Here is a 22,334-nt window from a genome sequence, read left to right on the forward strand (position 1 = left end):
TACATTACTTTGCTAATATTTTTTCTTTCCATTTTTTAACATTTTGTGTTTCATTTAGTCATCAATGTGCGTTCGAATTATGTTTTCGTGTTATAGTAATTCAAAGCCACTTTCCTTTGAGTTAGTAAGAAGCATATTTCCCTGTGATAAAATACACTTGTAATCCAGGGAACACCCCTACGGTGCTGCAAAATGATCTGCTAAGACAATGGTTATCACACCACCTTGTCATAGCAGACGCATTTGCTTCTCTTGCTGTAACTGTACATAAGCAGCAGATTTGCTCCTAGTTAGCTGCAAGGCATGCACGCTGCCGCTTTAAGAGAGAGGGGGAGGGCTCTGGCACAGGAAGACAAGCCTGCCCACAAGACATCTGCCTTTTGATCCATTCAAAAAATTACCCAGGCAAATTCCTGACTCTTCGAAGAGGAAGTGCAATTGCAATGGATCTTTTCTGCACATGTTGCAGCGGCAGGGGCAGGGCCGCTCGTGCAGCCAGCTGAAGGCAGGCCAGTCACTTCCTATGAGTCTGGGCCTCCCTTGCGCTGCTGCACCAGGAAGCTGTCGGTTATTACATGCTAAGCTGCTGGGCAGAAACCCTAGTTCCTTCTAGCAGAGAGGCTGGGCTTTGCCTGGTCGGAGATGGCTCGTTTCTGAGGCATGGTGCTGTGAATACTCGGGAGCCATGGCTGCGAAGGAAGATCTGTACGGTAAAGTGACTCCCAGGAGAAACCGGCAGCACAGGGCAGGGACCATAAAAAACGGATCGTCTCTGGACATTCTCCTGTCAATGGGGTTCCCGAAAGCTAGGGCGTAAGTGGCTGCCTAATTATTTTTATTATCATTCTGCACGGATATACCAGAGTGTATTTTGCCCTTTACTGATATCTGTACATGACACGAATGGGAATTGTACGATGATTGTTATTACTGCCTCTGGGATGGCATCGGTATTGTTGCCTGTGATGTGCGCTGACGAGTGCCTCGGTTATTGTGTATGTCTAAACATAGACAGATGTTGATTGCTTGCATGTATAATGCGTGTTCTGGATCAGAGCCCCTTTAGAATCACAGGAAGAGCATTAATGGGTGGTGTGGAATGCAGCAGAAATCCAAACAGTTATCTAAAGTACACAGGCAGCCAAATGACTTCCATTTTAGAGCCGTTCTGGTTATGTTACTTATGTTACGGGTGGGAGGGGGAAGCGAGCAAATGAATACGAAAGAGGTTTGATTGTGAGATGCTGTGCCTAGAGGTGTGTGTTCGATATTTCTGTGTTCAGAGGGCTCGGAGGGGCTGTGGAACACTGTGCCATTTAGGTGTTTGAGTTTAATACCTGCTCTATGCGGCGGCATGTGTTGTGAAATGCTTCGTAAAGATTCGTGAGTGTGTGTCTTGTGTGTGTAACACAGATGAGTGCGGTAGTATTGTGCAGAGGTGTGTTTGTATGTGTGTGTGTAATGCTCTGCCGCGGGGTGATCGTGAGCGTAATGTTGTACAGAGAGGTAAAATTGTGCGTGATGCTTTGCAGAGGTGTGCAATAAATGCTGTGCTGAGAAGTTGCTTTATGCTAAGCAGAGGGGTGTGCGTGCGTGTGTGTGCGTGATGCTTTGCCGATGTGTGCGCGCGCGAGAGACAACAGCTGATGAGCAGGGAAGCTCGTGTGCCTGCAGCACGGCGGATGCAGTCTCACCCACTGCAGTGTTTCAGAGGCAGGAGTGTCGGTTTTCACTGAGGCGATGGAGGCTGGGAGTGGCTGCTTGATGTTGGTTGAGCACTGAAATGAGTTAAATGCGTCCTTGAAGTTGAGTGACGCTGTGCTGAGGGAGGGTCGGTGCTCCCACATTCTCCCTGTCCGGAGAAAGACAGGGCCCAAGGGCCTGCTGACATTTCACCTCCAGCTGAAGGATGGTCAGGTGTTCTCTCGTCAGATGCCACACAGCAGTGCCGGCGTGAAGATTAACGATGGCATTTGCACGAATTTCGGTTTGCAAAACTGTCCAGTTTATTTTTTGTGAAATGCACTGAAAATAATTGTTATCATCAAAAGGTATTTAGGCGGAGGAAAAATCTATGCAGTAGTTATCACTAACAAGCCATCATTATTTTGTTATTTTTTTCCGGATGGTTGTATTCAACGTAGGTGGGTTATTTTCAGAAAAATATTGTACCTAATGGGGTGATTTGTTTACTCGTGCAAGCATGTGACAGAGAAATAAATACGTTTAACTTCAGTCTTTTCATCCTTGGAATCCGACTTGCCCAAGAGAGATTTTTTCCGCCTTTCATCTTTCGGCAGTCGATAAAATGATTTAAACAGTTCACCTTTTAATTATAGACCTAGGAAATGGCAACACTTCAGTAGCTGCACTATACAAATCACGTTATTCTTATAGTTTGATCATTTGGTTATATTTGTTGCTTTTTTGGTTGAAATTCTTAGCTGGAAGGAGAAAGACATGCAAATAATTTAATAGAATGCCCAACGGTTTATCTAGGTGACTGGCAATGTTGGTGAAGGTTCAGCCATATGTCATTAAGGCCTGACATGTGACTGCTTCGTCCACACACACTCTCATCATCTCCGACATAACCGTTGGTTTACAGCTAGCTGCCTATAGAGCATTATCTCAAGTCTTTACAGGAAGTCCACTAAGCGGCGGCTCCTCCACTATGGCAGAGGAGAGTCACCCCTCGTCAGCAACAGCAGCTGCAAAACATTTACAGTAAAAACGTAATAAACTGCGTTTATTACGTTTTCAATGCAAAAGGGGCAAGGTCACTGGCGTGGCAGGAACAGAGTGCGCAAGTATGTTTGGCTGGCTGTCTTGGGCCGGCCAAACATACATGGGCATTAGGCTCTGTCCAACCTGGCAACGCAGTGCAGGATTGGAGTGAGCAGGCAGAGGCTCCCACTCTGCCTCAGAGCGCCCAGCCAGGGTGCTCCACCCAATCCTACTGCTGCTTTCATGCCAGCAGTGGTAGGATTGGACGCAGGACAGGCTGGGAGCCTGAGCCTGTCCCTGCAGATGAGGAGCAGAGCATATTGTTGATGTGGAGAAATCCCTTTCTCTACACTGTTTGAAAATGTAGTGTTTAGGGCATTTTCTCTTGGTATAATCCCCGCTCTCCCCCCACACACACACACTTGATGTAGTTGTACATTTAGAATTATGGTATGTGAAAGGGCCTTGAAAATGTGAATATCCACAAATAAATAACTTTATGTATAATCACTACATTTGTAATACAAACTTTGATGGCTCTCCCAGAGAGAGCACCCATATTCCCACCACACCTTACACTAGCAATGGCAAAATATCTATAAACCCAATGGTTTGTCTGCAGTCTTAAGTGCTCTTTCCATCCAGAAGATTGAAGAAATCCCTATTCCATTATCTAGGATCTAGAGTTCCCAGTTATAGATGCACTTTATGAGTAAACTTGAGTCAACCTCAATGATTCGACAGCTGAACATGAGTGGAGAAGTCGTATTTACACTAAGTTGGTAGGTATTTGCTAAATAAGGTAATTTCTTTCCAAAAATGTGCATTGTCCAGGACTAAGTGTATAGCAGCAGAGAGGTCCAGTTTTTGGTTTAATGCCCAAATTAGTTTGAGGAAGTGCTGGTTGGTTTTAGAATGTCAATGTCCTCTTGGTACTTGAAGCTCTTACTTTGCTGGGTGCAGATGCACTGAATGTAGTATGCGTGTTTTCAAAATCCACTCTCAGATTACATCTATGATTTGAATACGTATTCAATTTATTGGGAATTAACAGAAATACCCAGGAGTACGCATCAACATCTGTGCAAGTTATAGTTTCCTAGTCAATCCCTACTGCCTTACACTTACCGACTTTCATGGACGATGTGAAAAAAGTAGTAAGTGTAGTGGATACATGTGGTAGCGCGCTACGTTTATTTTCCTTTTTCCTCCATCAGAAAAATAAAGTTCATGGTAGAGAAATCAGTAAGTTACATCAAGGTCAGGAGTAAGAGACAGACACTAATAGAAAATGCTTTGTGAATCGAGCCTTAAAATGAAGGAATAATTCACACCAAAGGCAGAAGTAAAGCATAGTGACTTGGAGAAAAGAGTTGTGAATCAGGTTCCCCATCTATTTCTATTTTTAAAATTAAGGGCATTTACTCCAATTCTAATACAAAATGTGGATGCAATGGTTTGTATCACAAGTGCCTACTCGTTTAAAATAATACATTTACTAATAGCTACTTGGCATTCATGTTGATGTCTTTGTACTAATTGTTGTTACCGGCGATGCAGAGGCAATGTTTCACAAGGTGCCTGTCTGTTTTGTTGCCGGACATGCAGAGGTAATGTTTTACAAAGTACCTGTCTGTTTTGTTACTGGCTATGCAGAGGCAATGTTTTACAAGGTACCTGTCTGTTTTGTTGTTAAATTATTGATAACATGTTGATGTTAAAGTGTGGCCACACCATTCTCACCTAACCCGAGGTACTAAGTGCCTTGGGGTACAATAGGCATGTGCATCAGTTTCCTTCACCACCAGAGCACCTTGCTATTACACAAGGGGCCACAGATGCTTGCCCAGCCCCTTCCGTATTACAGATTGGGCCGGCTCTACATGTATGCAGGTGCTATCTGAAGGGTCTGTTCCTCATTGCTTGGGGTGTGGCCCTATGCAAAGGAGGGATTGCTTTGCCTGTTTAATCTCTCCATATTACAGATGCAGAGACAAAGCGCCTGTCAGGAGGTGCAGTGGATGTGCACTACACAAAGGTAGCACACAATCGTTGAACTACCGACGTTGCCCTTTGAAAGGGAGGAATGGGGAATATGTACATCGCCCTGCACCAGGGGGTTTTCAGTCACTGCACACACAGGACAATCTGTGCCCCCTTTAAAATAAAGGCTGCTTTGCTGCTTGCATAGTGAAAGGCAAACGTGTAGCTTCAAGCAGTCGGTCCGCCTCTCACTAATGTGTGTTGCCAGTGCAGGTATAGCTTTGCCCCTGCACTGTGGACAAAACATTTTTTGTGAGAATATGTACTGTCCCAATCCTGACCAACACATGGACTTAAGTGTACAGAGTGGGACAGTGTGTCATGTCCAAATAAGACCCCTGATCTCTTATTGAATTTCATGTCAGTGACTATAACTTTTAAGAGACTCCATTCATTATTCTGACAAGTTGGCTCAGTGAGTTAAACGCTTGACGCTGACATCTGTAGTGATCTGCAGGGCACAATCACTAGGCTCCAGTCTATCGAGGGTCAACTAACTGAGTATCTTTAAGTATGTGATAGTCATACGTTATTTATAGACTATGGCAGACTGGTATGAAAAGCTGTATAAAAACAAATTATTATTATTATTAGTAGTAGTAGTAGTAGTAGTAATAGTAGCAGTAATAGTTGTATTAACAGCAGCAACAGAAACAATAATACTGAGAATAATAATAAGCAGAATTCCTACACAAGATTAAATCACAAATTTGCATAACTTTCTCAAATTTTAAATGTCAGGTCTGAGTGTCAAAGCAACTCCCCATTTAATTACACTCACATTTTACCCATTGTTTAGATCTGTACTCTATTGGCCTGATGTACCTCATGTTTGTGACAGAGTAACTAGTCCATCAAACTCTAAATCAGGTGTTATGTCTTAAATGGCAATTAAGATTTTGTGTGCCAGTTCAAAATGAATAATTCTGCCAAGTACTCATGCAAGGATTTTTACAGTACCAGGGAAAGTAGTCATTTGGACCCCACCTTGTAACCTTCTCCCACAAGATTGTCCACAACACAAATGTATGTTTTTGAGGCCATTCTTTACCATCTGGCATCTTTTTTTTAGGGCCTCGCCTTAAGAGGTACTTGCCCTGAATCAGCCAGATCATTAATCCTTTTTCCACAGTGTGCTCGTTTTGTGCCATGGCTTGTTCATTCATGTCAGAAGCAGTGAACACTACTCATGAGCCAAGTCACAGTCGTGTACAAAATCTAGGGCTACTACACCAATGCAGTAAAAATGTTGTTCCACAGTAGTGCCCTGCATTTAAAGCTGCAGTGCATAAAGTAAATTATTAATTTGTGGAAATAATGTTATTATTTCTGCATTTACCTGCATGATGTGTAACCAGTAGCCTTTCAGTGATGTGATGCATGATTAGAATATTCCTCTACATCAGGCCCTGCTGTACCATATGTGGTAATAGTGATGCTGCACACATTTGTCTTGAACGTGTGCAGGTGGTTGTCAAAAGTACACATTTCCATTTGTGCCACCAAACAACTTTTTGTCATGGATATCCCTTGGTGTCAATTCTCCTAGGGGCCAATTCACCCCAGCATTTATCAGTACGAGAAGTAGTATTACAGGACTACTGTTTTACACACTTTTACATGCCTTTGTGTATCACCCCAAAATGTCGAACTTCCTATTAGTGAAAGTGCAAAGAGGACTCAGTCCTTTCTATTTGTTCTATAGGTGCATATCAATATTCCCTGAATATTGTCATCGTGTTACCATTTCAATCATTTGTGGAGTCTTCACAAAGGCATGTAAGAGTACTATAGGAGGACTACTTTACATAACCCAACTTGTCTCTGTGAATAGGGCACATAGTCTCTGCTGAATGTTCAAGCTGACCAGTTATGGATGGATCTAGTATCCGGAATATGGATTTTTGGACATACCTTCAGATGCTCTGAATTAAAATTCAGTTCATTACAGTGGCATTTTGAAACAGCTTTTTAATGTTTAGTTTGGTTTTAGCAGCTGTTTTTTCGATAAGCAGTCGAATATCCCTTGTTTTATTCTGCTGAAAATAAAAGGCCTATTTCGTAAACTTTATTTCACTGAGTACTCTGCCTTATTCACAACTTAGTGTTTCTACTGGACCAAGCCCTATCTGCAGGGTCACTCCCAAACGTTTTTCCTCAGCCTCCCACTTTTTTGCTGAATTCAGTTGTATGGGCATTAGGATTCTGTGCACTTTACCACTACTAACCAGTGATAACATGCTTGTGTTTTCCCCTTAAAACGTGGTAGAATTGGTTTATACCCTTATTCCCTAGTAAAGTGGCACTACCTATGCCCAAGGCCTGTAAATGAAATGCCCCTAGTGGGCCTTCAGCACTACATGCGCCACCCACTTCAGTAACTCTTTAAACATGGCTCAGACCTGCCATTGCAGCCGTGTGTTCAGTTTTTAAACTGTCACTTCGACCTGGCAAAATAAACCCTTTGCCAGCCCCACTTCCTTTTTAATACATAAAAAAGAATCAGGAAAATGTATTTCCCCCATTGGCTTGTGTTGAAGGAGAGGCAATTTTTTTGTGATAAACAAAATTGAGCCATTTTTTTACTTAAAAATACTGGAGTCTTCCTCCTGAGTCGGGTAGATTGGCATGTATTCAAAAGGCACGTAGTGAACAATTGCCTGCTCAGTGATTCCGGTCTAGGTAGAAAAGCTTATTTGCACCACTTCTATTTTATGCGCAACTCAGAGTGCAGCCCTTAATTGTGATTTATGACTTAGGGTCATAGAGTACATACAAACCACATGCTACAACTGGATCTAGAAGACAAACATTCAATTGGTCATATAGAATTTCTGCTGGGGCTAAATGCAAATTATCTTGTACACCTCATTAGTTGCTGAAAAGTCAAGCAACACATCTATAAGTACGAGATTTTTTTTATTAACTATTGCTAGTTATTGTAGAATTAACCACTGTCATGGGTGGATCAGATAGGGGTTTATTGATTGCTAAGTGGCTCCAAATAATGCGTGTCACCTTCAACTAGCCCGGGTTGCTTAGCCTACTGCACTTTGCATTCAGCGATTGTTTAGTCAATAAATGGATCGATAACAAAAAAGAAAATACAAATGCCAGAATGAAACGTGCTCTTGGCTGCCAAGTCGAGATTGGCCGAAAGTGTCACCCACCACATAGGTCGGCTTGGCAGACCTGTAGCCCTTTATAAATCTTACAGATGCATTGTAACCGTACGTGGAATATTTTGCTCAGTGGCACCCCAAGTTTAAAAAGAAAGCAGGTGGCCTTCTGTAAGAAATGTTTTCTGCTTAAAAGAACAAACTTGGTTATTTGCGGCTACAATGAATGTGTGCGAACATTTATCAAGGCAGCAATGTAAATTATTTCGGGCATTGTCAATGATTAGCAGGCGTCACCAGAGGAAACACTTTGCTGTGAAGTGCAGCAACGAGGGAACCAGAGAGTCACTAGTCACTGATTGACTTTTCCTAGCTCTTGTTTAACTTCCTCGTTATTCTGAATTGGCTTTAGCCGAGTCACTCTTTCTCTGGTCCACACACGCTGTACCTGTAGGTCAGGGGCGTCTCACTGATGCACCAGAACAGGTCTCTGACGCCTGGGGTACACCTCTCTAAAGTGCCTCCAAATGAGACTGCATCCTGTAAGCTGTCCAAGTGCCCCGTGCTGCTACAGTGTCAAACTACCATGGCACCCTGGAAGGCAGAGGTGCATATCATACTGAAACTGCACCTTGTCAATCAATCCTCCATATCCTACTGAAACTGCACCTGAAGGGCAATGCTCAATATCCTACTGAAACTCTATCCTGCAAGGCAGTGCTCCCTATCCTACTGAAACTGCACCTGAAGGGCAATGCTCCATATTCTACTGAAACTGCACCTGAAGGGCAATGCTCAGTATCCTCCTGAAACTGCATCTGGAGGGCAATGTTCCATATCCTACTGAAACTGCATCTGAAGGGCAATGCTCAATATCCTGCTGAAACTCTATCCTGCAAGGCAGTGCTCCATATCCTATTGAAACTGCACCTTGTAAAGCAATGCTCCATATCCTACTGAAACTGCACCTTGTAAAGCAATGCTCCATATCCTTCTGAAACTGCACCTTGTAAAGCAATGCTCCATATCCTACAGAAACTGCATCTGGAGGGCAATGCTCCATATCCTACTGAAACTGCACTTTGTAAAGCAATGCTCCATATCCTACAGAAACTGCATCTGGAGGGCAATGCTCCATATCATACTGAAACTGCACCTTGTAAAGCAATGCTCCATATCCTACAGAAACTGCATCTGGAGGGCAATGCTCCATATCCTACTGAAACTGCACCTGAAGTGCAATGCTCAATATCCTACTGAAACTGCACCTGAAGGGCAATGGTCAGTATCCTACTGAAACTCTATTCTGGAAGGCAGTGCTCCAAATCCTAATGAAACTACACCTTATAAAGCAATGCTCCGTATCCTACTGAAAGTGCATCTGGAGTGCAATGCTCCATATCCTACTGAAACTGCACCTTGTAAAGCAATGCTCTATATTATACTGAAACTGCACCTTGTAAAGCAAAGCTCCATATCCTACTGAAACAGCATCTGGAGGGCAATGCTCTGTATTCTACTGAAACTGCATCCGAAGGGTAATGCTCAATATCCTACTGAAACTGCACCTTGTAAAGCAATGCTCCGTATCCTACTGAAACTGCATCCTGAGGGCAATGCTCCATATCCTACTAAAACTGCACCTTGTAAAGCAATGCTCCATATCCTACAGAAGCTGCATCTGGAGGGCAATACACCATATCCTTCTGAAACTGCACCTTGTAAAGCAACGCTCCATATTATACTGAAACTGCACCTTGTAAAGCAATGCTCCATATCATACTGAAACTGCACCTTGTAAAGCAATGCTCCATATCATACTGAAACTGCACCTTGTAAAGCAATGCTCCATATTATACTGAAACTGCACCTGGAGGACAAAGCTCCCTATCCTACTGAAACTCTATCCTGAAAGGCAGTGCTCTATATTCTACTGAAACTGCACCTTGTAAAGCAGTGCTCCATATCCTACTGAAACTCTACCCTGGAAGGCAGTGCTCCATATCCTACTGAAACTGCACCTTGTAAAGCAATGCTCCGTATCCTACTGAAACTGCACCTGAAGGGCAGTGCTCTATATCCTACTGAAACTGCACCTGAAGGGCAATGCTCCATATCGTACTGGAACTGCACTTAAAGGGCAATGCTCCCTATCCTACTGAAAGTCCACCTTGGAAGGCAATGCTCTGCATCACAATGAAACTGCACCTGGAGGGCAATACTCCATATCCTACTGAAAACTGCACCTTGTAAAACAGTGCTCCATGTCATAAAGAAACTGAAGCCTGGAATGGAACGCTCCATACCAATAATCAAAGTTCCACCATGCAAAGATTTTAATGTGCACAATAATTAGTACTGGGACCTAAACTTTTGCCAACGAGGTGCCCCTGGTACTGCTGAAGGTTGTTAAAACTGAATACCAAGGGCTGCAAAGTCTTGATTCCACCTCATGCTTCTTTCAGCCGTCACCTGCCCCTTAAACACTGCACATTATTTTTCCTCCCTGATCTCTCCTTTTGCCATTGTTTCTATCTTTCTTTTCCTCCTTCATACCCCCTTTTGCGTTTTTCTCTTTGTTGTTAATACTCTGATGAAGAAAAGTAAGTGCTGGTGCCGAAACATGAGTGCTGTTGCCCCCATCTGCAACTACCGGCTCAAATTAAGCACTGACCTTGGAAGGCAATGCTGCAAATGATACTGAAAGCTGCACCTCGAATGGCAATGCCCCATATCATATTGACCTGCACACAGGAAAGCAATTCTCACTGTACAATGAAAAACTGCACCCTGGAAGGCAGTAGTCAATATCATATTTTAAACTATATCTTAGGAAGCAATTCCCAATTTCATATTGGGGCTACGACCAGAAAAGGAAATGCTTCATAAAATACTAGAAGGTAATGCTCCGTAGGGCACTGAACCTGCACGTGGAAAACAATTATCCATGTTATATGTTCTATATCATGCACCAGCTGCACACTAAATGTTAATGCCTGCGTCATGCTGCCTCTACTTTCTGGAGTTAATGTGCATAGAATGTTTCCTCCAGCACTTTTGAAGACAGTGTTCCGTACCACACCACCGTTTATATATACTCTAATTGCACCCTAAATGGCACTGCTCCATGTCATAAGGCAATGCACCATAAAGAATATTGTAGTATTGGCTCTCCTGCTGTGCCGGGAGAGCCGCTGTGAGGATTTCTGTGTTCTTTTCTGTGTTAAATGCACCAGTTTGTATATTTTTCAACTGCAAAACTTGTTAAGTGGTACTCATGTAAAGCGCGCTCAGGTCGAGGTCACACTAAATGGAACTTCACCTAGTCATGTAAAGTGCTCCTCCCATCGACTTTGCACTATATGAAACTTCATGTCCTCATGTAAAGCACTCCTCCAATCTAGTTTGAGATATATAAACCTTTTTAAAATATATATTAAATAAATTAAAAAGAACTCCCCCTCCCCCCAGCATGCAGCCTTTGTGCGCAGACCCCACAAAGAAACAGTGGCATGCAAAACAAGGAGGAGGAAGAAACAAGATACGGCCATGTAGCGCGAAGTGGCGAGGCAAAAGAAAAAAGTAGTGCCCCACACTAAGTTAAATGGCCAATCGTGCAATAATCCATGTAGCGAGGTCAGACTCCAAGGTGGTAACAAAGCAGCCTCAAGGCGGAGCAAACATAAAGTATTTACCTACAAAATCAAGGGAGTTTTGAAAGGCAGGCCAAGGAATGAATGAAGGTGATGGGCATAAGATGGGGCTGTTGCAAGGCCATGGAAGTAGATTACAACATGTCGAGAGACAGTGCTTGCGCGCTGCCTAGGCTCGACCTAAAAACAGAAACACAATATTATGGAATGAGTTGCAGCCTAGTCATTCTGTGGGGGTAGTCTTTTTAGTGATTTGTCTTGCAAAGGGGACGGGGATCTTGTCAACATTGCTTAGGATATTACTAGCCATATTTTGGGAGTTCAACCTAAATACCAGTGTTCTTGGTATGATATTTTTTAATCTGTGTGAGTTAAATTGACATTTTATTTTAAAGAAATGAAGAGAATCACTGATTCATTTTTGTTCAGTTGCATTTTTAATTAGATGTTTGCCCTTACACCTTTACGCAGATGGCAATCACAATGATTATTTAAGATATCCATTTATAGTGTATTTATAAACATTCACTTGATGGCCAGGTAATCCAGATCTCACCTCCCACTCAGTTCTCCCACAATGTATCTGGTGCCACTTTATACCATTGCAAAGCAGACCAGTAAAGACTCATAAATCTAGAGGTGCATCCCTAAACAAAATCAGTCTAGAACTGGTTGTTCACGTTTTCTTGGATCTTCTTTATTTTCTTCTACAGTTCTTGAGTAGCATATAAGTTAAAATAATCACAGCCTCAGCCAATGCATTTAGTTCGAACATCGAACACCACCAGGGCTCAAATATAAATATATACAATACTAACATGCAAAATCTAAAAATAACACTGTGCATATTGATGTAGTATCACCATCCCATTTTCTGTCAATGAATATAAAAATATTATTTTAAAAACCCTATATAGAATCCTATGGTCCACTACATAGGATCACTAAAAGCATGTTACCTGAAGTTATTTATTATCAAAAAACATGCCCATTCATCAAGTCAATCTAGTCACAATTAAAGATAAGAGGAGAGGAACAAAAACCCTATTAGGGCACTACCGGCATATCATATAGCTAGTTCCCCCAAAATACATCAATACCCTAATCATCACCTGCCGCACTTAAATCCAAAAGTTCGAATCCTCAAACAAAATCTGACAGGAAGCATTCATCAAATCTATCTAATCACATTAGGCATAAGAGAAGAGGAACATGAAAGAGAAACACCTTATTTTATCCCTAATACATAATATAGCTAATTAGTTGGAAAGCGTCACTATCATACACATCACATACCGTATTAATTTCCAAATGTTTATGTCCTCAAGCAAGATGCAACATAGTTAGAGATATTTTTCTCCTATGTTGTCAATGATTGTTCGAAATTTCCAATTAGCCCACCACAAAACTGCATTACGTGCACTCCATATCCGACCCAGAACAATCAGTCCAAACATACTATTACATCAAAAAGCTATTACAACCATTCCCACAGTTTGGTGATCCGGTATTCCGACCAGTTAGGCCTACCTGAATCAGTGCCAAGTGGTGTGAGCCACACTTCCACGTAACGGCACACTTAAGAAAACACCAGTAACAAAGTATCCTTTATATACTTTGTTGGTGCGTAAAGTCAAAACACCTGTGTGTGCCCGCAGTGATTTAGTCCCATGCTTTTAGTGAGCCTATGTAGTGGACCATAGGATTCTATATAAGATTTTTTAAGAATCTTTTTATATTAATTATCGGAAATTTGGGAGGAGGTGCCAGATCAATATGCACGGTACTATTTTTAGATTTTGTTAGTTTTGCATATATTTATGTAATTTTAGTGTATTGTACTGTATTGCAGCCCTGATGAAGTTTGATGTTGGAACATACGCGGTGGCTGAGGCTGTGATTGTTTTAACTCATATGATATTCAAGAACTTTAAAAGGAAGTAAATAAATAAAGAAGATTCAAGAAAACTTGAACAACCACTTTTGGACTGGTCTTCTTTTGGGATGCACCTCTATATTTATAAGCCATTTATAGTTGAACGGAACCATTTTGGCCAGTTTAAGGTAGTGAATGGGCCATTGTTATGAACACCAAAACCATTTACTAGGATGACTGAAATAGATGAAATCAAGAATCACTATCCAGCGTATTTTTGCTGAAATATTGGATACATTAACCATTTTTCCAAAATTCCGTAATTGAGGCCACCTTTGCATGCTAGCATTTGACACTACAGCGCACAAGTCTCAGGAAGCAAAATTCATGTCAGCCTAAACCTCTTTAGGTTAAGGGTAGAATTTCTTTATGACAAGTATGGCCCTGATTTCAAAAATGTTTGTTTGAAGATAATATTTTGTTATGGTAAAATGAAGGAGGGGGGTCATTGGTACCACGTGGTTACTTAAATTGTACCTTCAGTCATGCAGTGAGAAATGGAAGTCGGCCAGGGTTTGATGACTATGAAGGTTATTATCCTCATTATGGGTGGCGAAATCGTTTATAAATAGTGAACCTACGTTATGTATCTATTAAAAAAAACAGAAATAAATGTTACATGTTTTACTTTTTAACACTTTTAACAATGTACTCTTCAGCTGATTTGGTTTTGTCACTGTATTTTTCTAGCGCGATGTACAGACTTAATGTGTGCTTGGAGCAGGGGCACTTATTTGTGAGGGCCGGCACTTATTTTTCTGCCTCAAGCATTTACTGCGAGCAAAAGACACACATGGAAAAGACGAGGAAGAGAAAAACGAAAAAGCGCTACAATGGGAGAAAGCAAAACGCTGTAAGAGTGAGCTGAAGGGACAGGGAGTGGCCCTAAATCCATTAAAGAGGCCCGAGACGGCTTCAGGATTACGCTGCCTCAGTGTTCCGTGTTCGCACATTTAATCGCAGCAGCTGTGTGTTTAAGAGGAGGGCTTTGGGCACCGGCACCTTTTTATTTACAGATTAGGCACTGGCGATGCATTTATCTCTCGAGTCTGTTTTGGCAGCACAAAATGGCCACATATTGAATTTTGTACTGATCAGCGAGGCGAAGATTTTTGTTCGTGCTTCAGTTTGTCAAGTAAACTATTAACAAAGACCAAGTTCGGAGCTTCCAACAAAACGACTTTGAATTCCAATACTACTTGTGAATCTATCCACAATTACAGCCCAGGCTAAACTGTAACCCTGTTCTTTGGCTGTTACACTCCTCATATAAACTCACATAAACTCTGGACTTCTACGTGTTGTAAAAGAGAAACAGATCATCTAGTTATGAATTCCAAGTTAACGGTGTCAATTCGCCTTATGCTGTCCGTGCACTATAGCTCCATCCTAACGGTTCATTTTCAAGTATCAAGCGTTGTGATCCAAGTCCGGGAACGTTATCTTTCGAGCAAGAGATAACTGTATCTCGTCTACTGAGCTAGCGGTTTCCGAAGGTCTCGTGGTACATCACGTGGCAGCAATTTTCCACCCACGCTTGCTTCTAGAAATGTGGCTGTGATAAACGTCTATCCCCATGGCCAGTCCGCGTCGCAGCTCATTGGCTGAAGTGGAAGGTCGTAAAGCTATTTATTAACAGCCATGCCTTGTTATTTTTACACAAATCCGTTTATAGGGAGGAAAAGCACACATTATCTATTCAAAACGACAGATAAGAAGCTGTCTGATATCAACCGTTTACATATTTCCTCTTCTTTGGTGTCGGTTCTCAAATATCTTTCACATTTTCATGAAGACGTGACTTCAAATGTTGTTTACTCCTGGCATTCGTAATACAGCGGAACCAGATGTGCAGCTCACGCGACAACGTTTATACAGTTGTATATGTTTGCCTAAAATGTGCGATCAGTATGTTTTACAAATAAATCCAAGGCATCATTCACAGTTCTTAACTTTAAGTTTCAGTTTAACTGAAACCCTCTTCAGCCGTAGGCCGTTGGTGCATGAGATACAGTAAATATTGTAAACAAATGTTGGCAAAGCCAATATGTAAGTAGTTGGCTGAAAAGTCGATGAGGATGGTGCTGGGCCCTTCATCGGTTTAAAAAAATTGTCTAAAAGCACAAACATTTTTTCGCCTCCAAAAATACAGATTGCCAAAATAGTACTGGGCACTGCTAGGGACTACTTTGAATGTGGATGTACTCCTGTTGAAAGGACAGAATGCCATCACTCACAGAGAAGTTAGTTAATGGCTAAATGTGTCTGACCCTTTACCCCATGCTGTATGATCTTGTGGGTGGAAGACAAACGTGAATAGCACAATGAAAGATTGGACAAAGAGAGCTGGCTGAAAGTCATATAAGTAAGTATATTATACACGGGGTCACTGGAATTATGCAATTGTGCAGCCAATTCTTGCGTAATTTTTCATTTGCCATATTTGACACTGTTAGAGATTAGGTCCCTGTTTGGCAGAGGTATGCACCTTGTCTATGTAGGGACCACAATCCTAGTCAGGGTAGATCAGTTACACACCATAAATTAACCTGTGCTCACCCTCTGGGTAGCTTGGCACAGAGCAGGCAGGCTTAATTTAGGAGGCAATGTGAAAAAGTATTTGTGCAGCACTTGAAATAGTAATGCAGTGAAAACAGCACAAAAAGACTCAACACCAACTTAGAAAATTAGTCTATATTTGATGAGTGAAACAAGAGCAAAACAACCAAAACCCAATATGTAGAAGACGAGATATCAATTTTAAAGAATATCTGCACATTTCCAACCAGGGCTATCTGGTCACTTCGACCAGGGTAAATTCAAAGTTCAGACCAACTGCGATGGCGCATGCACTGGCTACTGCGGCCAACCTTGCCTCCCTGAAACAATACCTTTTGTGAAGGGTTGCGTTGATGTTGAGGACTGACTCTATGCGAGAAGCAGAGGGGACAATGCCAAGGCGATTCGTTGGTTCCAATACGCACAGTTAGGGATGCATTGTTGCCAAACCGTGCAGTCGTCAATGTGATATCCCCGGGCAGCGATGCAATGTCAAACCCATTTGCAATGAAGGCAAAGCATAGTCATCAAGCTGCGCAGCCGGCAATGTGAAGGCAATGCATCAGGACTGAGGGGGATGTGCTTATTCTGAGCTGTGCTGTTGGTGCTGTGATGTCTTTCACCTCAGTGGCGATGCATTGGCGTTGAAAAGAGATGCAGCAATTCTGATTGGCGCAGTGAAGACAATGTATGGATTTCTGTAGAAACAGATGGAGAACCCACTTCCATGGGCCCAGGACTTGGTTGGCACCATTTGGCAGGGTAGGATGTACAGTTGACAGAGTACAGAGCTGGTGCAGAGTTGAGTCAAGTCTTTTATGTTCCTGAGACTTCAGAACAGGAGGTAGCCCAGCAAGCCCATGGAGACACTTTGGTTTCAGGGATGTAGAGATGCAAGTTCAGTCCTTCTCCCTACCAGGCAAGGAGGTCAGCAGGGCAGGCACAGCAAAGCAGGAGTTCAGCAAAGTCTAGTAGACTTCCAGCAGAGTGACAGTCCCTTCAGAAGCACAGCAGTAGAATGTCCTCAGTTCCAGAAGTGTACTGACTTGGTAGGGTCAGAAGACCAGATCTTATACCCAGTGGTGCCTTTGAAGTGGGGAGATTTCAGAGAGAGGTCTTTGAAATGCACAAAGTCCCTGTCCTTCCACGTCTGGCTCCAGAAAATAAGGGGGTTTTGCAGCCATTTGTGAGAGCTCAGGCAAAGCCAATTCAGTTGTAAGTGTCATCTCCTTCCTCCCATCCTGCCTAGGCTGGGCCATCAACATGCAGATGGCCACTCAGTCACACCTAAGCTGCCTTTGTGTTTTGCTGTCTGGAGGGTATGTACCAGATCCCAGCCGTCACCCTACCAAACTTGTATTGAGAGACAGGCAGAAGGCACTGGATGATTTAAAGTAAGAAAATGCCAACTTTCCAAAAGTGACGTTCTCAGTATTGCAATCTAAAATACGCCTTCACCATAAGTCGTGATTTTAAATTGTGATTCCAGAGACACCAAACGTGGGGGGGAGGGGGCATCTCTTCCCAAATGGAAATTACATAGATAAAATGTAATAAGGCAATACTAATGTTAACCTATGGGAGAGATACGTTTTGCAGTAGTAAAAAATGAATTTAAGAGTTTTTCACTACTTGGACATGTAAAGTTCAAAAGTACATTTTGAAGCTTTTTAAATACACAATACCTTGCTCTTGGAGCTGTCCAGGGCCTAAATTCAGGTTGACTTATATGTATTAAAAAGAAAGGTGTGGGCCTGTCAAGTGAGTTAACTTATCAGTTCGACACGGCAGTGTAAAACTGCACACACAGGCTCAGCAATGGCAGGCCTGAGGCATGTTTAGAGGGCTACTAATGTGGGTGGCACAGTCAGTGCTGCATGTCTACTAGTAGCATTTGCTTTACGGGCCCTATGCGCATACTAGGGAAGTAAATTAAATATGTCAGTTGCGGATAGGCCAATGTTACCATGTTTTAGGGAAAGAGCGCATGCACTTAAGCTCTGGCAAGCCGTGGTAAAGTGCCCTGATTCCTAAAGCTAGCAAAAAGGAAGTCAGCTCAGAAGGCAAAAAGTCAGGGGGAAACCATGCCAATGATGCCAGGTCTAACAGCTATAGAATCCATTATCCCCGCCATAAACTGTATATAAAAAAAAAAGTTTTTATTCTCAAACAGTTCAAAAGTTACCAAAAATGCAGTGGCACATGTTGCCCGCGCAATGAATGGCCCTAAGCCAGTAGTCTTCAAACGTTTCAATGACACGCTCCCTCAAGTGATAAAGAAAATCATTGGGGCCACCCTGCACATTTTTCATAACTATTCTATTAAATTGGCAATGTTTAAATATGTCTAGGCTTATTTAAAGATTGCAGTTATGTTCTGATACTGTTTTAAAAACACAATCAAATACATGACGCTAAACATAATATTCTGGTCAGGCAGGCCTTACTAACATATAAAAGTATCCACAATTTGAATATTAGAAGTAGGGATGGGAGTTTTAAAGAGTATTTGAAACCCCTTCCCTTTTGATACATACTCTCATCTTGGATATAAATGACAAAAAATGTTAGTGATGGCCCATTACAGAGTGGTTTATCTCTGCTCATTTTATGAGCTTAAAACAAAGACCTGTTTTGCTGCATAGTACTTCTTTTGTCCAGAGCCTGGTGCCCCCCTATGATCACTTGAAGCCCCCCTATGGGGGACCGCCCCTCAAGTTTGAAGATCCCTGCCCCAAGCAAAGCTGGGCTAGTCCCCTTTGTGTTGTTTGTCTCTATATTGGGGTATTAAACTGGTACTAATTAGGGGCAACCAGTTGCCAGACAGTGTTGCCAAATAAAAAAATGATGAATAAATGGACATAATAATCATATAACGTGTGCAGCATTATGCCACAACATTTGCCTTTTCTTGCCTCATAATTTGGCCCTCTACTGCCGCATAATTTCAGTGGACCTTATTATACATATAATTTTATGAAAGCCAAAATATCTTTATAAATGTTGACCTAAAACTAAAATCAAAACCAGAGTAAAGACGCCAACGTGTTCTGCTGAAAAGGAAAACTAAAAAAGTATTGAATGGTGAGTGACAAATATAACTAGGAATACAAGAAGTGAGGGGTTGAATGCAACCCTTAAGCATTTCAACCTATTTGTGCCTCAACAGCAGGATGCAGCTTGAGTCCTGTGTCACATTGAGCACATGACTTATGTCAGGACATACCTGTCACACTTAGTGCATGGCAAGGAGGAATACCTAAAGAGTAATCAGAGGAATACTTTAATTAATCTCAGACACTTACTCAGGGACACATTCTAGTCCATAATTAGTTTGCTGATTATGCTACCTCAGACAGAAACCAGTCATACACACATCAGTCTTAATCCTGCTTCCATAGCAACGGTCCTGCTCAAACTTCTAGTGCTGGTTCCCTGTGAAATGAATCACAAGCTACACTCGATGGGTTTTGTGATACGTTCTTACTATGTGAAAGTAAAACAGCAAGCACCTTTGCCTGGCCTTTAACTTAATTTACATGTTAAGCTCTTACCCATATCCTGAGTGTATGTATAGCGATCACGCACCCAGACAAACCGATTTGGCATTCTGGAGTCTTGCACCTTTAGGCAGCTGGGCATGAAGCTGCATCATTGTTGGGAGAGGAAGGGTCATTGCTCTGAAAGGATGCACCAGGACCATACATCAGATCAGAAGGTCTCTGAGTCCAAAGCCCTCTTGGCAGTTAGACTCTCTTAGGTTCAGACCCTTTCTTGATTTTGCAGTTTGGGTCATCAAAGGCCTGTGTTAACGCTGAATTTTACTAATGAATATTCATGTATTTTGAGTGTTGGATTTGCATAGAAAATAAATTAGCGTAGAGAAAAATAATGCACACATTTGAAGTTGCACCGGCCCGAGTGGCTGCCAATGTTCACAAAGTGTACTTATTAATAGCTTATTAATGTAAAATGTTGAGCTTATGTTTGATTAATGTAGTAATATGTCATATTAAGGGTTATGTATTATATATTAGCTTTATTAATTTTAGGCATTAACTTAGCAAGGTCTTGGGCCAAGTTGCATGGCCTCATGTCAAGCTGCATTTCTTAGACGACTAAAAAAATGGCTGCTTAGAGAATTAATTTGTGATTTTCCACTGTACTGACCATGTGCTCGTAGTTGAAGTTAGTTCTCATGAGAACCACATTCTAGAAAATGTTGTACTAGCAAAGGATACATTGTATAAGTTAGTATGTGTAAGAGTGACCTTCCCAGGAAGAAGACAATGGATGCACTGACTGGAGTATAAGCTGCAACAATATTGATACCTGACGAGTGCAATGACGAGAACGGGAGAAGAGGAGCCAATCATTGATGTGAACTGTCTAGTAGTAAACTTTTAGATTTGGGGTTTTATTTTCATTGGACCAAATGTAAACATGCAATTCTTTGACCAGTGAGGACGCGGGAAGTAGTTTTAAGGAATCTAACCTAGCCAGACTGCACTGAGAGGAGAACCGCATTTGCCCCTTATTCCATTTCCACTTCGCTATTAGCTATCCTTTCTGAACTGTAATAAAGAGACTTTGTTTTTCATGAACTTTAATGCTGAATAATGATGTCTTGCTGACTGATATGATGTCCCATTGATGAAGACTGTCACAACTTGCTGAACCATACTGAGGCAAGGTATAAGATGATGTTACTGATTGTTATGTCTATTGGCTTTTGTCCCTAGGTACCAACCGTTATTTTGATAGCGCCATAGATAGTTGTTTTCCAAAATTGTGTGACTAAATTGTTTTGCGTGAAGTCCAAACAAGCTATTTTAATCTGATGTTAGTTAGGGTTCTCACTGATGAAGTTCGCTACATGTAATAACAGTTGATGTCTTTTCCTTGCTGAACCTAAATGTATGCCATTTCTTTTGAACAGTTATTTGTGTTATTAATTTGTACTGTAACCTTAGAATGTGTAGTGGCTCAAGCTTTGATTAAATTGGGATTCTTTCGTCGCTTTGGTCAGCCAGTATTGATTTTGTATGTTTATCATTTGATTTTGAGACTAAGTTACGTGACTTTAGCATTGTTAAAATAGGGAAATAAACATTCTAACTTTTACATAAAGTCGTGGTTATTCATCGCCGCGAGGTGGTGGTATGTGGAAATTACTGACTCGTATTGATTATTGATGTCATTGATTGTTACAGTTATTGATCTGTATTGGTAAGGGATATATGGTGGGAACTACTCGAAGCACAGTCAAAAACTCCCATCAGCCTATACACGTCTCCTTGTAAGTTCACTTAATAAGGTGTGACGCGCTATCACCTGTGACTGCAGGTCTGGGTTCTAGACTCTCCGCTTTGTTCAGGGGAGAAGCTTTCATGGGAGTGAAGTGCAAGACTTCCCTATTGATACATGATTTATATAATTTTAATGCTGGTGATGTGCACCTACAGCAAAATGTTTGTTCCATAATATATGCGTAACAAGACTATCGTTAAGGTAAATAGGGTGAGGCAACCAATAGCAAGCAGATGTTCTCCGCATTAATGGTAAACAAACAGTATAATTAGGAGTGCCAAAATTAGCATGTGCGATACAAACAAGGTTCCTAATTTACATCTCAAAAGCAACAGTGGATATAATATTAATTGTAATGTTAGCCAGTGCCTTTCCTTTCATGCTTCTTTCCAATTAAACGATGTAACTAAAATGGACAAACATTTATTCAGTCTCTGTATTCCAAAAATATGTAAGGATTTTAAATGCTTTATGTATGTAAGTTAACATTATTTGAAATGAAATTTGATTCAGTAATCTTTTCTAGTTTTTATTGAATTATATACGCAGAGAAAAATACCAGTCCAATTCCAACCCACTTCCTCTCCATACCCATTACCTAGCCAAAGCCCATAACATCCCTGAGTGGAGACAGCCTCTTTTCACGACAAGCACAGGAAATGGGATTGAGAAAAAATCCCAACACAGTAAAAGGGTTGGCAGAATTAATCAGGGGTTCCAGCATACCACAAACTATAAAATTATCTAGCTCTCATGTTTCCTAACCTATTACATTATTATGTGTGGAGTTGAATATCATACCACATTGGTAGTCATCATGCACAACATAGAAATCCTTCCGACATAGGCTCAAAATAAAAAGAAGGCAACACATCTCCAACAACAGTCCCCCATGGTGTTTCATGCTATCCAAGTGCTTTGGCACCCCACACAGGAGTAGTAAGTGCTAAAAAAATGCTATAATACAGTATACAAAATCTAACCAAA

General features: G+C 41.5%; 1 protein-coding gene across 1 annotated transcript in view; it reads left to right on the plus strand.

Annotated features, from left to right (window-relative positions):
• Positions 1 to 344: 344 nt before the first annotated feature.
• The window catches only part of UBASH3B (ubiquitin associated and SH3 domain containing B), a 574,305-nt gene continuing 552,315 nt past the window's right edge, over positions 345 to 22,334 (plus strand). The window contains exon 1 of the mRNA XM_069224422.1: positions 345 to 813. Coding sequence (XP_069080523.1) covers positions 686 to 813 — 128 coding nt within the window. The 5' untranslated portion in view covers positions 345 to 685. The remainder of the gene's footprint in view (positions 814 to 22,334) is intronic.

Source organism: Pleurodeles waltl, chromosome 3_1 (assembly GCF_031143425.1).
Source record: "Pleurodeles waltl isolate 20211129_DDA chromosome 3_1, aPleWal1.hap1.20221129, whole genome shotgun sequence".
NCBI classification, from domain to species: domain Eukaryota; kingdom Metazoa; phylum Chordata; class Amphibia; order Caudata; family Salamandridae; genus Pleurodeles; species Pleurodeles waltl.